At 45.6% G+C, this 16503-nt stretch overlaps 1 protein-coding gene across 1 annotated transcript in view; it reads left to right on the top strand.

Moving 5' to 3' along the window:
• The window catches only part of LOC121276046 (ras-interacting protein RIP3-like), a 763933-nt gene extending 748005 nt beyond the window's left edge, over positions 1-15928 (top strand). The window contains exon 5 of the mRNA XM_041183992.1: positions 15887-15928. Coding sequence (XP_041039926.1) covers positions 15887-15928 — 42 coding nt within the window. The remainder of the gene's footprint in view (positions 1-15886) is intronic.
• Positions 15929-16503: the final 575 nt, after the last annotated feature.

Genomic DNA, 16503 nt, shown 5'->3' with positions numbered 1-16503 from the left:
GACCTGTAGCTGAACAACAGAGGGCGGAGCAGCAGAAGGCACTATCTGCGACACAGGGTGTTCAGGGAGAGGCTGATTTTCCTTGACATTTCCAAGTAGCAATGTTTCAGGAGGCTCAGGTTATCATGTCAGGTAGTAGCAGTCACCTGCAGCTTCCTAGAAGCAGATCTGCTGGTGGCTGCCCATTACTAGTGCTGTCAAAGTCACCACCACCGTCAACCTTTTAGCCTCCAGATCCTTCCAGGTCTCTGCCCGGGTTGGGAGGATGCGGGGGGGCAAGGATTTCCTTGTCAACTGCCCAAAACTGCATTGGGATGTTCACCAAGCCTGCCAATTATATCAACTTTGCCTGCAATGAAGCCAGTCAGAATGAATGGGCTGTCAGGTACAAGGTGGGCCTCCCACAAGTACACGCTACACGCCACAGCAATCCCGGCACTCCCAGATTATCCGAGAGATTTTTTGAACCTAAAGGGTTACCATTCCATTAATGTGTAACTGTTGTGTAACCACAAAAGGCTAATCCTGAAGATGTGCTTAAGATTCCTAGAGAATTGCCATGACGCTTTTATCCTGAGACGGTCCAAGCTCCCTAATGCCTTCAGACCTGCAAGCACACTTGAAGGGTGGCTGCTAGGAGACAAGGGATTTCCAACCATATTATGGTGTGGGCTGCATATTATCGGGTTCAATTGGTTTGTTAACAAACTCAATTGACCCCTCATCATTTGGCTCCAGCCAACCTACCGTCTTATGGGGGTGAGCTCAGGGGTGGGCGGGAAGGTGATGGGGTGGGCACCCACCCTATTTGATGTAGCCCCCCACCGAGGAAATGCCCAGTTAGGGCATGTAAAACCCAGCCCAATGTGTCAGTGCTGCAGAGGAAGCTCAGATAGAGGTCGGTGAGATCCATGTTTGCTTCAATGCAGGCTCAGATAGTTGTCATCATGGTGGTAGATCTCAATGCTCAAAACAACATGCTGGCACTCACAATAGCTGGCCAGTAATATGTTCTCCAGCAGAGGTACCACCCTGAGAAAGTGGCAATGGAACCGTGCAGCATGGACTGTCCTCTCTCAGAATGGCAGCATTCCTGCTCCCACTCCTGCCACTCTGCCAGAGCACTTGCTGTTGCCTGCCAGCCTCTGATGCTTATACAGAGATGATGCAGGCAGAAGCTTGGCCTTCAAAGCAAAAAGGTACATGAGGTTGTCCTCTGCAGTCTTCTTCATTGAAAGCTAGAACCCTCCACCAGCCATGGTGCAGCTGCTGGGGTAGCATTACAGCTTCTGACCGCACCAGCTCAGTATAGGAAGCAGGGTCTGGGACGGCTAGCTGGCAGGCAAGAGCAAGAGAATTGGCAGAGTGGCAGGAGTGGGAGTAGGAATGCTGTCATTCTGAGAGAAGACAATAGGTTTGTGCTCCTTGGCATGACATAGAACTTGGAAAGGCAAAGACGGGCACAAAAGAAACCCAGAAGGGTGAATAGTTCATCTATGTTTGTGTAAGTGGATGAGTTGCCATATAAAGATGTTTGGTGTCTGTTTCTGCTGGTGGCTCTTTTTGCTGGATGCTGTTCAAGTGGACATTGTGATGGAGAAGGTGAAAATAAAGAATGGCGGGTTCAAATTGGAAGGAGGAGGTTGTTTCAGTGGAATCAAAGCCTCATAAGCTGCTCCCTCACATCCCATCCACTTACACAGGCTTTCAGGTTATCTCCTTCCTGCCTCCCATTCCCCTCCCCCTCTTTCCATCCCTCCTTTCCCTCTCTGCCTCCTCCATTCCATTTCATGGTCATGTTGCAAACGAGGAGGCAATGGAACAACTGCTGCCATACCTGGGTCAGGTAGTTCTCTCTCCTTGGCAAAAATCACCTTCAAGAACCAAAAATAGTGGGCGAATTTTCTGTACATGTCGGCGGCGGGCATGCTCAGTGGCATGAGCGAATAATATGGCGAGTAGGCCAGAAATCAGTTTCACAATGTCGTGAAACCAGTTTGCAATCGTCCGCTCTGCCCATCAATGACGGGCTGCGTTTCCCACCGTCGGACATCAGGAACTTCATTGTAATACATCTGCATGTCATTATAAGCCCAGCTCACCGGAATCATCCCCCCCACACTGGATCACCCGAGAATGCCAACGTATTTCACAACTGTACATAAGTGATATGCACCTGGCGAGCTGCACTTTGCTCAGGACTTTGAGATTTGTTTGCCTACCTTGCTTCAGGCAGAACTCAAGGTCATTAGTGCCAGGCTTCGCAGGCATCACCACATCACTTCTACGGGGGCTGAAGGTCAGGTCTCTACCTACCAGACCAGCCATAAGGTGAAAGTGGCTTTTCAACAGCTGCAGGGTTAGGGCTTCCTTGGGGAAGGGGGCGAAGTGGCCTCAGGCAAAGGAAGAGGCAACAGGGTGAAGGCTGTACTGGGGAAGAAGGGGTATCCCAGGGTGCATGTGGGAGCGCATGTTGATCTGTGCAAGTGGCCTCACGATGGTGAGGGCTGAGCAGGCAGTCTCCTGAGGAGATGAGGCCAGATGGAGATGTGAGGTTTTGTGTATGAAAGAGTGAGTGGTGATGTCCCTTGAGCTGGCAGTGAGTGAGATGCCAGTGAATGTGTGATGGCCTTGTGAGTGTGGGGGTTTAGAGTGATGAGATGGTTGCCTTACCCTGGCTGCATGGATGAGATCATTCATCAAAAAACAAAAAACTGCGGATGCTGGAAATCCAAAACAAAAACAGAATTACCTGGAAAAACTCAGCAGTTCTGGCAGCATCGGCAGAGAAGAAAAGAGTTGACGTTTCAAGTCCTCATGACCCTTCGACAGAACTAGGTGAATCCCAGGAAGGGGTGAAATATAAGCTGGTTTAAGGTGGTTGGGGTGGGGGGGGGGGGTGGGGAGAAGTGGAGGGGGTGGTGTGGTTGTAGGCAAAAGCAGTGATAGAAGCAGATCATTAAAAGATGTCACAGACAGCAGATCAAAAGAACACATAGGTGTCGAAGTTGGTGATATTATCTAAACGAATGTGTTAATTAAGAATGGATGGTAGGGCACTCAAGGTATAGCTCTTGTGGGGGTGGGGGGAGCATAAAAGATTTAAAAATATTTAAAATTAATGGAAATAGGTGGGAAAAAGAAAAATCTATATAATTTATTGGAAAAAAATAAAAGGAAGGGGGAAGAAACAGAAAGAAACATCCCCACCCCCACAAGAGCTATACCTTGAGTGCCCTACCATCCGTTCTTAATTAGCACATTCGTTTAGATAATATCACCAACTTCGACACCTATGTGTTCTTTTGTTCTGCTGTCTGTGACATCTTTTGATGATATGCTTCTATCACTGCTTTTGCCTACAACCACACCACCCCCTCCACTTCTCTCCCCGCACCCCCCCACCACCACCACCACCACCACCACCACCACCTTAAACCAGCTTATATTTCACCCCTTCCTGGGATTCACCTAGTTCTGTCGAAGGGTCATGAGGACTCGAAACATCAACTCTTTTCTTCTCCGCCGATGCTGCCAGACCTGCTGAGATCATTCATCCTCTGTCTGCATTGGATGGCCAACCTCTTCTGTGCAGCATTGGCACTGACCACACCACCATCGCCTACCAAGCCAGGAGTGGTGAGATTGCTGTTCCTCCTGCGGCCAGAGCGGGGGTAAAGACATTATGGCAGGCCTTTGCTATATCCAAAAAAGCCCGCCTGCCATCTAAATGGCGTGTTTCCCGGGAATGCATGCTTAATGAGGCAAGATTGGGACAATCCGTCTTGAAGTGCCGCCATAGTGGCTGGCAGGTATAAGGTTCTTTTTCCCGCCTACTGCTGCACAGTGCAAATCTGGAATGATCCCATCCAGTATTTTCAACAACTCTACCTAAGCAAAGGTTCCTCAGAAACATAATCACCTGCAGCTTGTTGAATGGCCCTTTAATTAGCACTGCTTCAGGATCCTCCTGCCTCATTCTTGTTGAGTGATTTATGGATTTGTTGCCTGCCGTAGTCTTGCCCAAATTAGGGGTCCTTGTGTCACATCAGCTGGTTAGGATATTGCCGAATCAGAGCCTTTTGCTCTTCATGCTCCCTTCTCCTCTCAGCTTACTGTGCTAGTCCATAAGAGGTGGCCTGCAGTGCGACATGCATGTGGAAATCCACGGTATTCAATTGAAGAATGAGTTTGTGTACGATCTGAACTCTTATCGTGAGGATTTGCTTGTTCTCAATTGGTGAATGTAGGAATCCTGCTTGACTCACCCTCAGGTCCCCAGATCAGGAGAAAGAGCAGCAGGTTGACAGGTAGCAACAACCTTTTTTAAAATACATTCATGGGATGTGGATATCGTTGACTAAGCCGGCATTTATTGCCCACCCCTTGTTGCCCTTGGTGGTGGTGAGCTGCCTTCTTGAACCACTGCATTCCACGTGCTGTAGGTAGACCCACAGTGCTGTTAGAGAGGAAGTTCCAGGATTTTGACCAAGTGACAGTAAAGGAACGGCAATATATTTCCAGCTCAGGATGGTGTGTGACTTAGAGGGGAATTTGCAGGAGGTGGTGTCCCCATGTATCTGCTGCCCTTGTCCTTTTAGGCAGTAGAGATTGTGGGTTTGGAAGGAGCCTTGGTGAGTTGCTGTAGTGCATCTTGTAAATGGTACACACTGCTACCACTGTGTGTCAGTGGTGGAGGGAATGAATGTTTATTGTGGTAAATGGAGTGCCAGTCAAGTGGCTGCTCTGCCCTGGATGGTGTCGAGCTTCTTGACTGCTGCACTCATCCGGGCAACTGGAGAGTTTCCATCACACTCCTGACTTGTGCATTTTAGATGGTGAACAGTCTTTGGGGAGTCAGGAGGTGAGTTACTTTCCACAGAATTCCCTGCCCCTGACCTGCATTTGTAGCCACAGTATTTACATGGCTGGACCAGTTCAATAGCTTTCTCATGGAGGCTGACAGCAGGAAGAAAGAACGCTGGGATTTGTTTGATTCCCACAGCTACTTGGCATTATGGACTGCATCAACACAGCCCCAGTTGCTTCTGATCACAAGCCAGTTATATTTCTTAATAGAACAGGATGCCTTTCGCTCAATGTTCAATTTTCTGTGTGCACAGGCAGCAAGTCATCCAGGTCTGTGTCCAGATTCCCCACAATAGCCATGATGCTTTCATGTTGTACCAGTGTTCCATTTTCCTATGTTCCACCCAATCCTTCAGGTGGCAGACTGGCTGCTGAAGGACAAGGACTATCCCCTTTCCAACTGCTGCATGACTCCTCTCAGGAAGCCGGACACAGTTGTGGAGCACCAATTATTACTATAGCCTTGCTATATGAGTTCTAACTAAACAAAAAGCAAAACTGAACAACATTCAGACTTGAGCTGACAAGTGGCAAGTAGCATTTGCACCATACAAGTGCCAGGCAATGACCATCTCCGATGACAAAGAATCTAACCATCTCCCGTTGACATTCAGCAGCATTACCATTGCCAATTCCCCTACTATCAACATCCTGGGGTCATTATTGATGTGAAACTTTACTGGATTAACCACATAAATACTGTCACTTCAAGAGCAGGTCAAAGACTTGGAATCCTGCAATGAATAACTCACCTCCTGACTCCCCAAAGCCTGTTAACCATCTACAATGCACTAGTCAGGAGTGTGATATAATATTCTCACTTGCCTGGATGAGTGCAGCTCCAACAATATTCAAGAAGTTTGATAAAGCTTTCAGTACAAAGCAGCCTATCTGATCGGCATTACTTCCACCTTCTTCAATATTCACCCCCTCGACCACTGGTGCATATTGACAGCGGTGTGTACAAGCTACAAGATGCACTGCAGCAACTCACCAAGTTCAAGAGTACCTTCCAGAACCTTGATCTCTCCCACCTAGAAAGACAAGGGCAGCAGGCAAATGGGAATGCCATCATCTTCAAGTTCCCCTCTACACCACCTATACCCTTCCTTCACTGTCGCTGAGCCAAAATCCTGGAACTCCCTCTCTAACAGCACTGTGGGTGAGTACCTACACCACAAGGACTGCAGTGCTTCTTGTGAGTAGTTCACCACTACCTTCTCAAGGGCAATTAGGGGCAGTCAGTTTGGGTTTCACCAGAGTCACTCAGCTCCTGACCTCATTCCAACCTTGATTCAAACATGGACAAAAGAGCTGAGCTCCAGAGGTGAGGTGAGATTGACTGCCCTTGACTTCAAGGCAGCATTTGACTGAGTGTGGCATCAAGGAGCCGTAGAAAAACTGGAGTCAATGGGAATCAGGGGGAAAACTCTCCTCTAGGAGTCATACTGAGCACAAAGGAAGATGATTGTGGTTGTTGGAGGACAATCATCTCTGTTCCAAGACATCACTGCAGGAGTTCCTCAGGGTAGTGTCCTAGGCTCAACCATCTTCAGTTACTTCATCAATGACCTTCCTTCCATCAAAAGGTCAGAAGTGGGGATGTTCACTGATGATTGCACAATGTTCAAGCACCATTCACAACTCCTCAGATACTGAAGCAGTCCATGTCCAAATGCAGCGAAATCTGGACAATATCAAAACTTGAGCTGACAAGTGGCAAGTAACGTTCGTGACACTAAAGTGCCAGGCAATGACCATCTCCAACAAGGGAGAATCTAACCATCACCCATTGACATTCAATGGCATTACCATCACTGAATCCCCCATTATCAACATCCTGGGGCTTAAAATTGACCAGAAACTGAACTGAACTAGCCATATAAATTGGATACAAGAGCAGGTGAGAGGCTAGGAATTGTGCGGCAAATAATGCACCTCCTGACTCCCCAAAGCCTGTCCATCATCTACAAGTCATAAGGCAGGAGTGTGATGGAATACTCTCCACTTGCCTGGATGAGTGCAATTCCCACAACACTCGAGAAGCTCAACACCATCCAGGACAAAGCAGCCCACTTGGTTAGCACCTCTTCCACAACCATTAATTCCCTCCGCCACCAACGAACATTAGTAGCACTGTGTACTGTATATAAGATGCATTGCAGCAACTCACCAAGCCTCCTTAGACAGGACCTTCCAAACCCACGACCTCTACCATTCAGAAGGATAAGGGCAGCAGATAGATGGGAACACCACCGCCTGTAAGTACCCCTCCAAGTCACTCATCATCCTGACTTGGAAATATATCGCCATTCCATCACTGTCACTGAGTCAAAATCGTGGAAATCCCACCCCAACAGTACTGTGGGTGTACCTACACCACATGGACTGCAGTGCTTCAAGAAGGAAGCTCACCGCCGCCTTCTCGAGGGCAATTAGGGATGGGCAATTAATGCTGACCAAGCCAGCGATGCACACACCCTGTAAATAAAAAAGGTGGTTCCCCAGTTGCTCCAGCATGAGAAGTGGATAGCTGCTAAACTTTGGCTGAGAGCACTTGAGATGAGATGGTTGTGGTGGCGGATCTTTTGGAGATGTTGCTGCTCAAGACCTGGCTACAGACGGCTAGCATTCAATTGCAGTTAGGGATCTGGCCAAGCTGACAGTCTGTCAGCAGCCAGAGCAGCGTTTGAGAGGCTGGCTGGGGATTAAGGATATTAGTGCTTTCACAGGACAGTACATGCCTCTCCCGCGGAGCCAGCGCCTCTCCCAGGAAGCTGAGCCTCAGTAGTCACTCTCTGTGAGAAAAGACTGAAGGTGTGTTGTGAGGCTTTTAGAGCACCTGTCCCCTCACCCCAAAGACTCTTCCCTCCCCCACCACCATCTGTGCTGTGCTTCCAGCTTTGTAAGCCAGACGAGTTGCTGGACCTAAAGTCAACATGGCATCAGTCTGAACTCCCATCTGTGCTGTCATTAGAGGCTCCATTGTTAAGGAGCCTTCTGCAGTGTTTAGAGAACTGACCACTGGCTCCATGTTGGACTGCATATTCTTGATGCCTTGTGTGAAGACAGCACACAGACTGGGGCAAGACTCCTCCGCATTTTCCAACATTGTACACGAGCTTATTGATGGGCAGAACAAGGCACTTAAAAGGTCTGTGTGTATTGCCATCAGTCTTATGTATGGTGGGACTGCAATGACTTGAGCTGGGTTTTCTGCAGAAGGGATAGGATGCGAGCACTTTCTCTGGCGAGCTGCTTCCTGGGCTGTCTCGCATTTCCTTGCTCCTGTGCATTAATGTTGGGCGAATTTTCACATGGGCAACCCTCCCAGCCTATTCTCTGCACTACATGGGGTGTCTGAGTTGGTGTCTGCAAGTGTAAAGTCGATGCCTCCTCTGCTACTGTACTTCCCTTTTCTGCTTCTGCTCCCTCAGGGCTGTGTGATGCTTCTGGGTCTGAATTGGAAGAAAGGGAAATGGACTAGTATTCAGTGGTATGTGTAAGCAGAGACCGATGAATAGTCTGCGAAGGCGTAGTGTGTCAGGTAAGATTTAAGTGAGATGGGAATGAGTGAAAGATGTTTTCAAACCTGGCAGAACTGGTCCTCTAGCCTCACCAGATGCCGATCCAGACCCTGCCCATGATGTTCAACCAGTGGGGACAGCACATGAATGAGGCGTCTTCCTCCTGTGGTTTGCCTGCTCTCTCTTATTGCATGTGAGCTTGTCATGGAACAAAGAGGAGTCTGTTCAATTTTAAAAGTAGCGCTATGTATTGAGGATGTGCATCTCAAGATTGCTGCTGTCTGAAAGATGGCACAGGGGTGTGTGGAGGCAGGGAAAATAATGTTAAGTACAGTAGCAAGTGCAGAGTACTGTTGAAGGATGTGAGTTATGGAAATCAGGAAATGGAAGGTTTGTGGATACTGGGCTACAGGTGGTGCAGGGCTAAGCAGAGTGTGGTGAGAGATATAAGTTAGGATGCTTACTATTGTGAGGGCATTGATCTTTGCGTGCTTTCCAGTCAAGTCAGGATCATGCTTTGGACACTCACCCTCTCTGCCACCTCTGCCCACTTCTTTCTGGCAGCTTGCCTGGATATGTTCCTGCCACCTGGTGGAAAGTTTCCACCCTCCTGCTGGTCACCCCCACTAATACCTCCAAAGCAACATCAAGTAAACCGGGAGAGGCTTTCCAGCTTCTCCCGCACCTATTATTGTTCACAATGTTCAGTTACAGTTACCTGTAACCAAATTTCTCTGCCCCTTTAAGAGATAGATAGACATGGCCACTGCTGAGGTCACGGGGTAAGGAGCCTCCATGCTGAGGCATCCTCGAAGGGTTGGAAAGAATTTTTTTAATGTGGCTAAGCCAGTGATCAGAGGGGTGAACCTTCCAGTGGTAGTGACAGAGCTACTGATGCGGTCATTGCCTCTGCGGGACCTCTCCAATGGCCAAGAAGCATCACTGAAAGAAGGCCCCTTCGGGAAGCCAGTGGGAGAATGCCTTGGCAGGCTCCCCAAGCAGCTGGGAGCTGTGCTGATGCGGATAAAATGCCAGCAGAGGTGTGAAATGGCTGTTAACAGCCAGTTAATTACCTTGATTGGCCTCCTGTCCCTGGTCAGTGTGTGGCTGAGCTGCTGCCATCCCCACCTCTTGCAATATCTCATGGAAAGCGTCAGGATTCCCTTTCAATGCTCTCTGCTGCCATTTTACCAGCCCTCCATCCTCCCAGCCCACTTACAGAGGCCTGGTAAAATCCCACTTGTTGTGCTCCAGATGGCTGCAAAGTGGATGCTTATTAGCTTTTGGTCACACACCAATCTCTTCAATTTGTGATATCACCAAGAAAACTCTTAGAGAAAATGTAAAGTGCTGAAAAATGCAGTCAAACATATTCATGCAATCGCACAATGATTATCTTCTGGTTGCTCTGTTCACTTTTGAGGTGTGAGAACAGTGATGAATTGCTTCAGTCGCTTTCAAGTCAGTCCACTTTGCCCAATTTTTTTTGAAGCAGTAATCAAATGTGATTAATTCAGATCAGATCAGCTTGCATTCTTTTAAACTGTTTTTATAATCATTCATGTATAACAAGCCATTCAAAACTGGTCAAGGATTTTCACACCAGCATGCTCAACTGATCTACTTTCACTGTCAGCTCTGAGTCAACTGTGCATGTTTAAATCATTTCTTCTTTTCTTTGCTTTGTTTGTTTTGTAAAACCCTCCTTTTCATGTAACCTCACAGTTAAAATATTTTAATTCCCTGTGTATACAATGTGCTTTGAAGCATGCAGACTAGCAGGATGCTTTTCACTGTGAACCAGATGTCTTGTAAATTGCTGTTGTATAGGCAACTGACTTGAGCAAAATAAACTATGCAGTCACACTTAGTGGCTATGATGATGGAATCTAAAGTCTGAATTCTCGTGTAACCCATTCATTTCTTGGAAATATATTTGCACAGTTTTGCTATAATTTATATCTTTCAGGAAGTATTACTGAGAACCCAAATACAGGGAATAATAGGAATAGGTGTTAACCCCTTCACTGACACATACCTGTGGATGCATGTGAAAATAATTCAATCTAGGTAAGTGATGTAGTGACTGAGCACATTTGAGAATCAACAAACTCCATCAAGAAGTGCGCTATTGATTGAGTTCCCTCCTCACTCCACTGAGTTTCCAGTTGCAGCCATGTCATTATGTGCATGTGCTAAATTAAGTCAGGTACTATTCCAGTAAGAAGGTTAAGAAGTCAGCAAGTAATTATTCCCAGGAGGTCCTTTAACAACTTGTTTTCCTCCTGTCTCAGACACAGTTGGTAGATGACCTAGGTGAGATCAGAAGAAAATGGGGTGGGGATAGAAAATAGCACATTTATAATAGTCCAAACATAAAAATATATGGATAACACTAGCCTAATCGACAGGTATAGACTTTTAGCCTATGAATAAATGTATATATGAATCCTGTAGCCCAAAAGTAGAGGCTTAAAAGTTTATCACCAGTCTAAACATAAGGGTATCCATGCAAGGCATTTTTTCCTGACCGTCTTCTCCTCATGCTCTCTTCCTAATATTCTCCCTTCCCAAACGTCTTGATTCCTTGCTGGGGTATAGTTCTCCAGGCACCAGTTGCCCTTCAGTAACACACTCAAATGGTCATTATTTATATTTGAACCCAGGGAGTGTATTTTTCAAACTGTTGGCATCATAGCCAAGGCCAATTCTGTTCTCACCTGATATCGACTCCCGCTTTAGGAGGTGGTCAATAGATAACAATCAGTAGCAAGGTATTTGGTTAATTATCCATCGCTGTCTTGGATGTGCTGGAGCCAATTTTAATGCCCCAACTTCAACTCTGAACAAGGTCGGCAAGGCTGACGATTAAACGTGCAACTTTCCTGATTTATATGACTTAATACTCATTGGATTCACTACTAAAGCCATTGGAAAAGCAATGTGTACATTCAGTATAACTATGTTTATGTTATACACCTGTTTGATTCATACATATTTACATACACAGAGATTATGTGCACAGTAAGTCAGTTAAATTCATTTACCTACACTTACTGCCAATATCATCTCCAGCATTCTTGATCTGTGCAACACAACTATACCAATCACCAAACCAGAAACATAGTGATAAGATATATTATGTATTATTTGCACTGTTAAGAGAAATAAATAGCAGAAGTGATATGTTTTAAGACAGCAATCTGTCTGAACCTGATATTTTTACGCACATAATAGTCCCTTGTTAATTGCATAGCATTGATCTGTTAATGCATAAATTTGTGGCTTACAGTGAAATGAGGGGCTCTTTCTCTCAAATTACTGTCACAGTTATTATTGTTTGTGTATTTGAACTCCAGTTGTGATTAGTGAATAAGAAAAATCCCCTCAATTAAGAGGAATATAGTCTTGTCATGACATATTTTCAAGTTTTTCAGGAGGAACTTGAATAGTTTCTTCCAGGTAGGTTCGGCACTGCAGTTGAACGCAGCTGCTCCTGGGCTGGGGAAAATAAGACATGAGGCAGAATTTTGTCCTTGGTGTGCAGGCTTGGCAGGTGCAGTCGGGTAGCTGACCACTGCCTGCGATCGGGCCTGGAAGGCAATTTCACGCTGATGGGCCAATTAAGGCCTGTCCAGCGTGAAACACGAGGTGGCAGTGCTCAGTGCTGCCTGTGCAGGCAGGGGGAGAAGTGCAAGCTGGGCGAGTGGGATCTTCGCACATGCGCACGAGCGCACAGTACATACTCTTCCTGAGGCAGAGAGCTGCTTCAGGGAGATGAACTTACTTTTTAAAAAATTAAAGATTTTATAAATGATATGAAACATGTCCCCTCACGTGACTCTGTCACATGAGCAGGGACATGTTATTAATGAAAAAATAGTTTTTATTTGATTTTTATTTACTTTAGGAAACCTCATCCCGCCCGTGGATGAGATTTCCAAAAAGGTGCAAAGGCTGCTTGGCCGTTTCGCCTGCCCGCCAACCGTAAGGTTGGTCGGGCAGCGAAAAATCTCTTTTAATTAGCTTTTTAATGGCCTTAATAGGCCTTTTAATTGTCGGCGAGCGTGCTGCCCACTCCAGCGCATGCCCGCCGACCAAAATATTGCACAAGTGTGCGATGATGTTGGGACGCACGCCCAACGTCATCATGTGTCATTTTACGCTCGGTGGGGTTGGGCGCCCGCCCACCTGCCAAGCTAGAAATTCTACCCATGGGGTGGAACCTTATGTGGCTTGTATGGAGGGCATTAAATTAGGCGGGACGGTAGCATGCCTGAAACCCACCGCCTTTCTGCCTCTGCCAGAATTAAGTCATGAGCAGGATGGCCTGTGGGTCGGACTTCCCGTCCTGCCGCCAATTGAGGCCCTTAAATTGGCAATTAATGACCACCCAGGGTCTCATCCAGCCACTGTTGGTATTAACCCAGTGACGGGAGATGGGGGGGGTCTGTCAACATGCAGCATGCACCACAGGTAAAACAGTGTAGCCTGCTTGTGGTCTCCAGGGGATGTGGCATCAGGAAGGAGTGAAGCAGGAGTGGGTGGGGGAGTGGGGGTGGGGACAACCCTCTGCCTGCAACCCCCTCCCTGCAAAATCCTTCCCTGCAAAATCCCTCCCACCATCACATACCTGCAGCCTGGTTTGCTCCTTGTTCCTGGGCCTCTGGTAGGTGTCATTCTGGCAGCAGCCACGGTCTCCCCAGTGGTGCTACCATTCAAAAGAGCCTCTGATTGGCCAGCAGTTCTCTGTATGCAGGACTTCTTTCCCCCAAATTCCAGGTCCCCCACCACCCTGGGTCTTTGATCCCAGGAAAGACCTGCCACTGGCAGTGGCAATTAATACCAGCAGGCCTTCCCCAAGGAGGCAACACAGGTCTCTTGCCAGCTCTCCAGCCAGTAGGCGAGACTCCTGGACGCCTCCATAAAATCCAGCCTAGATGCTGATCCCTGCCCTCTTAATCCCTGCTAGAGGGAATGTATGTTGGAATTTGTCAAGAACAAACTCAGAGTAATTTGGTTGTGATACCTCTATATGTAACTAACCTGTTGGCATTTACTGTCTTGGCTCACCCATGAAAAATGACAACTTGGGTGACATGCCACAGAGCAACCTGTTCCATTGGAACTGTACCCTGTCATGACTGAACACATTAAAATCACAAGGGGGAAACTCTGTGTTATCCAAATTTTGATTGCGTTGAAAGTTGCATGTAAGCGAGGTTGTATTTTTAAAATGCTGAAATGAAATAAAAATGTTCATTGCTGAAACGCTTTTAGCAAGTTGATTGAACGGTGCAATAACATTTGATATGTTTCAGTAGTTCACTAAAATGAATGCACATATTCTCGATTATGTTTCATTCTTCTTTTTCTGCTCTAAGTCTGCATCTGCAATAATCTGTCATGCTACCTCAGTAGATGAATGATGTACCATATGCATTTGTTCTTTGCATACTTGCTGTAAACATTTTTGATGTGCTTTTTCTCTCAATCCAGCACCCTTTATCGTACGAGTTACCTGGGTGGTTTGAAAGCAAATAGAAAAAAAAAGATTTATTTCTTTTCATGAGAACCGGACATTCTAAAGCACTTTGTAGTCAATTAAGTACTTTTGAAGTATAGTCACTGTTGTGAAGTAGGAAACGTGGCAGCCAATCTGCACACAGCGAGCTCCCACAAACAGTAATATAAGGATGCCTCGGTTTAACATCTCATCCAAAAGACGGCACCTCTGGCAGTACAGCACTGTCTCAGTACCGCAATCGATTTTTGTGCTAAACTCACAGAATTGGATTTGAACCTACAACCTGACTCAGAGGCAAAAGTGATACCAGCTGAGCCACAGATGACAGAAGTTCAGTGGTAGCCACTCAGTAATTATTGAAATGGAGCATGTATTTTCTTTCAAAGAGTGATTGAGTCAGTGGCAGCAGTTCCAACCATGCACGTATGGGACAGGAACCATTTAGAAAAGGAACTCACCAAGTTTTGTACCCCAGTGGAATACTACCCAATAACAAGATTTCTGCTATAACAAAATTTTAATTTTATTCTGTATACACTTATTTATGACTTTATTTAAATAGTGACTGTTAAAAACTTTCTCCAGTGCTTCACTACTGAACAGTTGATAGGTACAGTGGAATAACATGTCTGCTATGATGCAAATTAGTTAAAAACAAAAAACTGCGGATGCTGGAAATCCAAAACAAAAACAGAATTACCTGGAAAAACTCAGCAGATCTGGCAGCATCGGTGGAGAAGAAAAGAGTTGACGTTTCGAGTCCTCATGACCCTTCAACAGAACTTCTGTTGTTCTGGTTGAAGGGTCATGAGGACTCGAAACATCAACTCTTTTCTTCTCCTCCGATGCTGCCAGACCTGCTGAGTTTTTCCAGGTAATTCTATTTTTGTTTATGATGCAGATTAGTATTGTGTCACTATGCTAGTGCTAATCTCATTTAGCGGCTATTTGTTTAGCAGACAGAATTTACTCATAGCATTGGAGAAAAAAAGGTTCCATGTGATCGCTGGTTCCACCCATAATTGATGTCTGTTACATTTTGTATATTTTGGCTTACGTTTCTTAGGGGGAGAATTTTCGGCTCAGTGAGCACCCGCTCGCTGAGGCGAAAATGACACAGGGTGACGTCGGGCATGCTTCCCGACGTCACCACGTGTCATTTAGATTTCCAGTTCGGCAGGCGCGCAGCCCTCAAAGGCCATTTAACTAACAATTAAAGCAATTAACGGAGCTGCCCGACCAACCTTAAGGTTGGCGGGCAGGCAAAGAGCCCAGGCAGCCTTCACATTTTTCATGGAACCTCATCCACGGGCGGGATGCGGTTTCATGAATGATTTTAAACTTCCTCAAAAATTTTTATTGCAATTAACATACATGTCCCAGCTCATGGGACAGTTTCGCATGAGGGGACATGTCATAAAAATTTTTTCAACACTTTATTGAACTGTTAAAACTTAAAACTAATCTTCCTGAGGCACTTCTGTTCTCAGGGAGATTTCTGCGCTCTTTCAAGCACATGCGCCCGTCTGCGCCTGCCCCCGCAAAACCCCATCGACGGAGGGTAAATTCTACCCTTAAATGACTTTCATGAATCAGTCTCCAACTCCCCATACCTTCATTTTTATCCTTGTATTGAAACCTAGTTGAGCTTTTGATAATGTGCCTGGGCAAATGAGCAATAAACTTGTTTGTTAATTGCTATTTGTCACTGGACAACCCTATACTTCTATAAGGCCATAATTTAATCTTCTAACATGGTAGAGTATCACTTCAGACCTCAACTTGTAGTTTGAGATCAAACAAATGTATAAATAGACAATGAATAAGTCCTCTTAACAATGATTTAGTTATTTATTTACAGTAAATGTTTTTATCTAACTCCACAAGTAGACAAAATAATAAATCACGATCTTTTTTCAATAAATAACCTTTATAATATAGTTCTTTCTTACAATCTTTTCAGAGTACGGAACTTAACTACTCATCTTTTCCTAAGGGTGTCTAAGGATTTCAATGACCTTCTGATCACTCAATTCAGCTACATGAACTCATCTACAAAGCTTGCATTTATATTGTGCACATAACATAGAAAAATGTCCAAAGGCACTTCCCAGAGGCTTAATCAGACTACAATGGTTACTGAGCCAAAGAAGGAGATATTAGCAAGGGAAGTCACTTAAGTATCCTTTCAGCAGTTACAATGGCTTATCTGGATTTCTCCTGGGATTCATAATTGGCTGTCATGCATTTAGTGGAACAAATCTTGCCACCTGTGTTTATCAAGTTAGCTTGATTCATTCTCTCATGCTTATAATGTGAAATCCAGGTTTTTGAACTGACTTTGCAACACATGCATCAAAGTAAGCTTGGTACAGGGTTTTGAACTACACACATTTTTTTGAATTGCTTAAGCACAGTGACTGGATTTAAAGGGATTGTCTTGAACTAACAATGGACTGTTTTTTGTCACAACATCTTCATGAGGCACAAAATTAGTGTGATTTACTTTGCACTGGATGTCCACACACATTGACATGCAGAAAATAGCATGCAATACAAAATCACACACAAAAATAATGT

The sequence above is a fragment of the Carcharodon carcharias genome, chromosome 3 (assembly GCF_017639515.1).
Source record: "Carcharodon carcharias isolate sCarCar2 chromosome 3, sCarCar2.pri, whole genome shotgun sequence".
Lineage (NCBI taxonomy): Eukaryota > Metazoa > Chordata > Chondrichthyes > Lamniformes > Lamnidae > Carcharodon > Carcharodon carcharias.
Note: the sequence above shows the minus strand (reverse complement) of the source record. Positions and strands in the feature narration are given on the sequence as shown.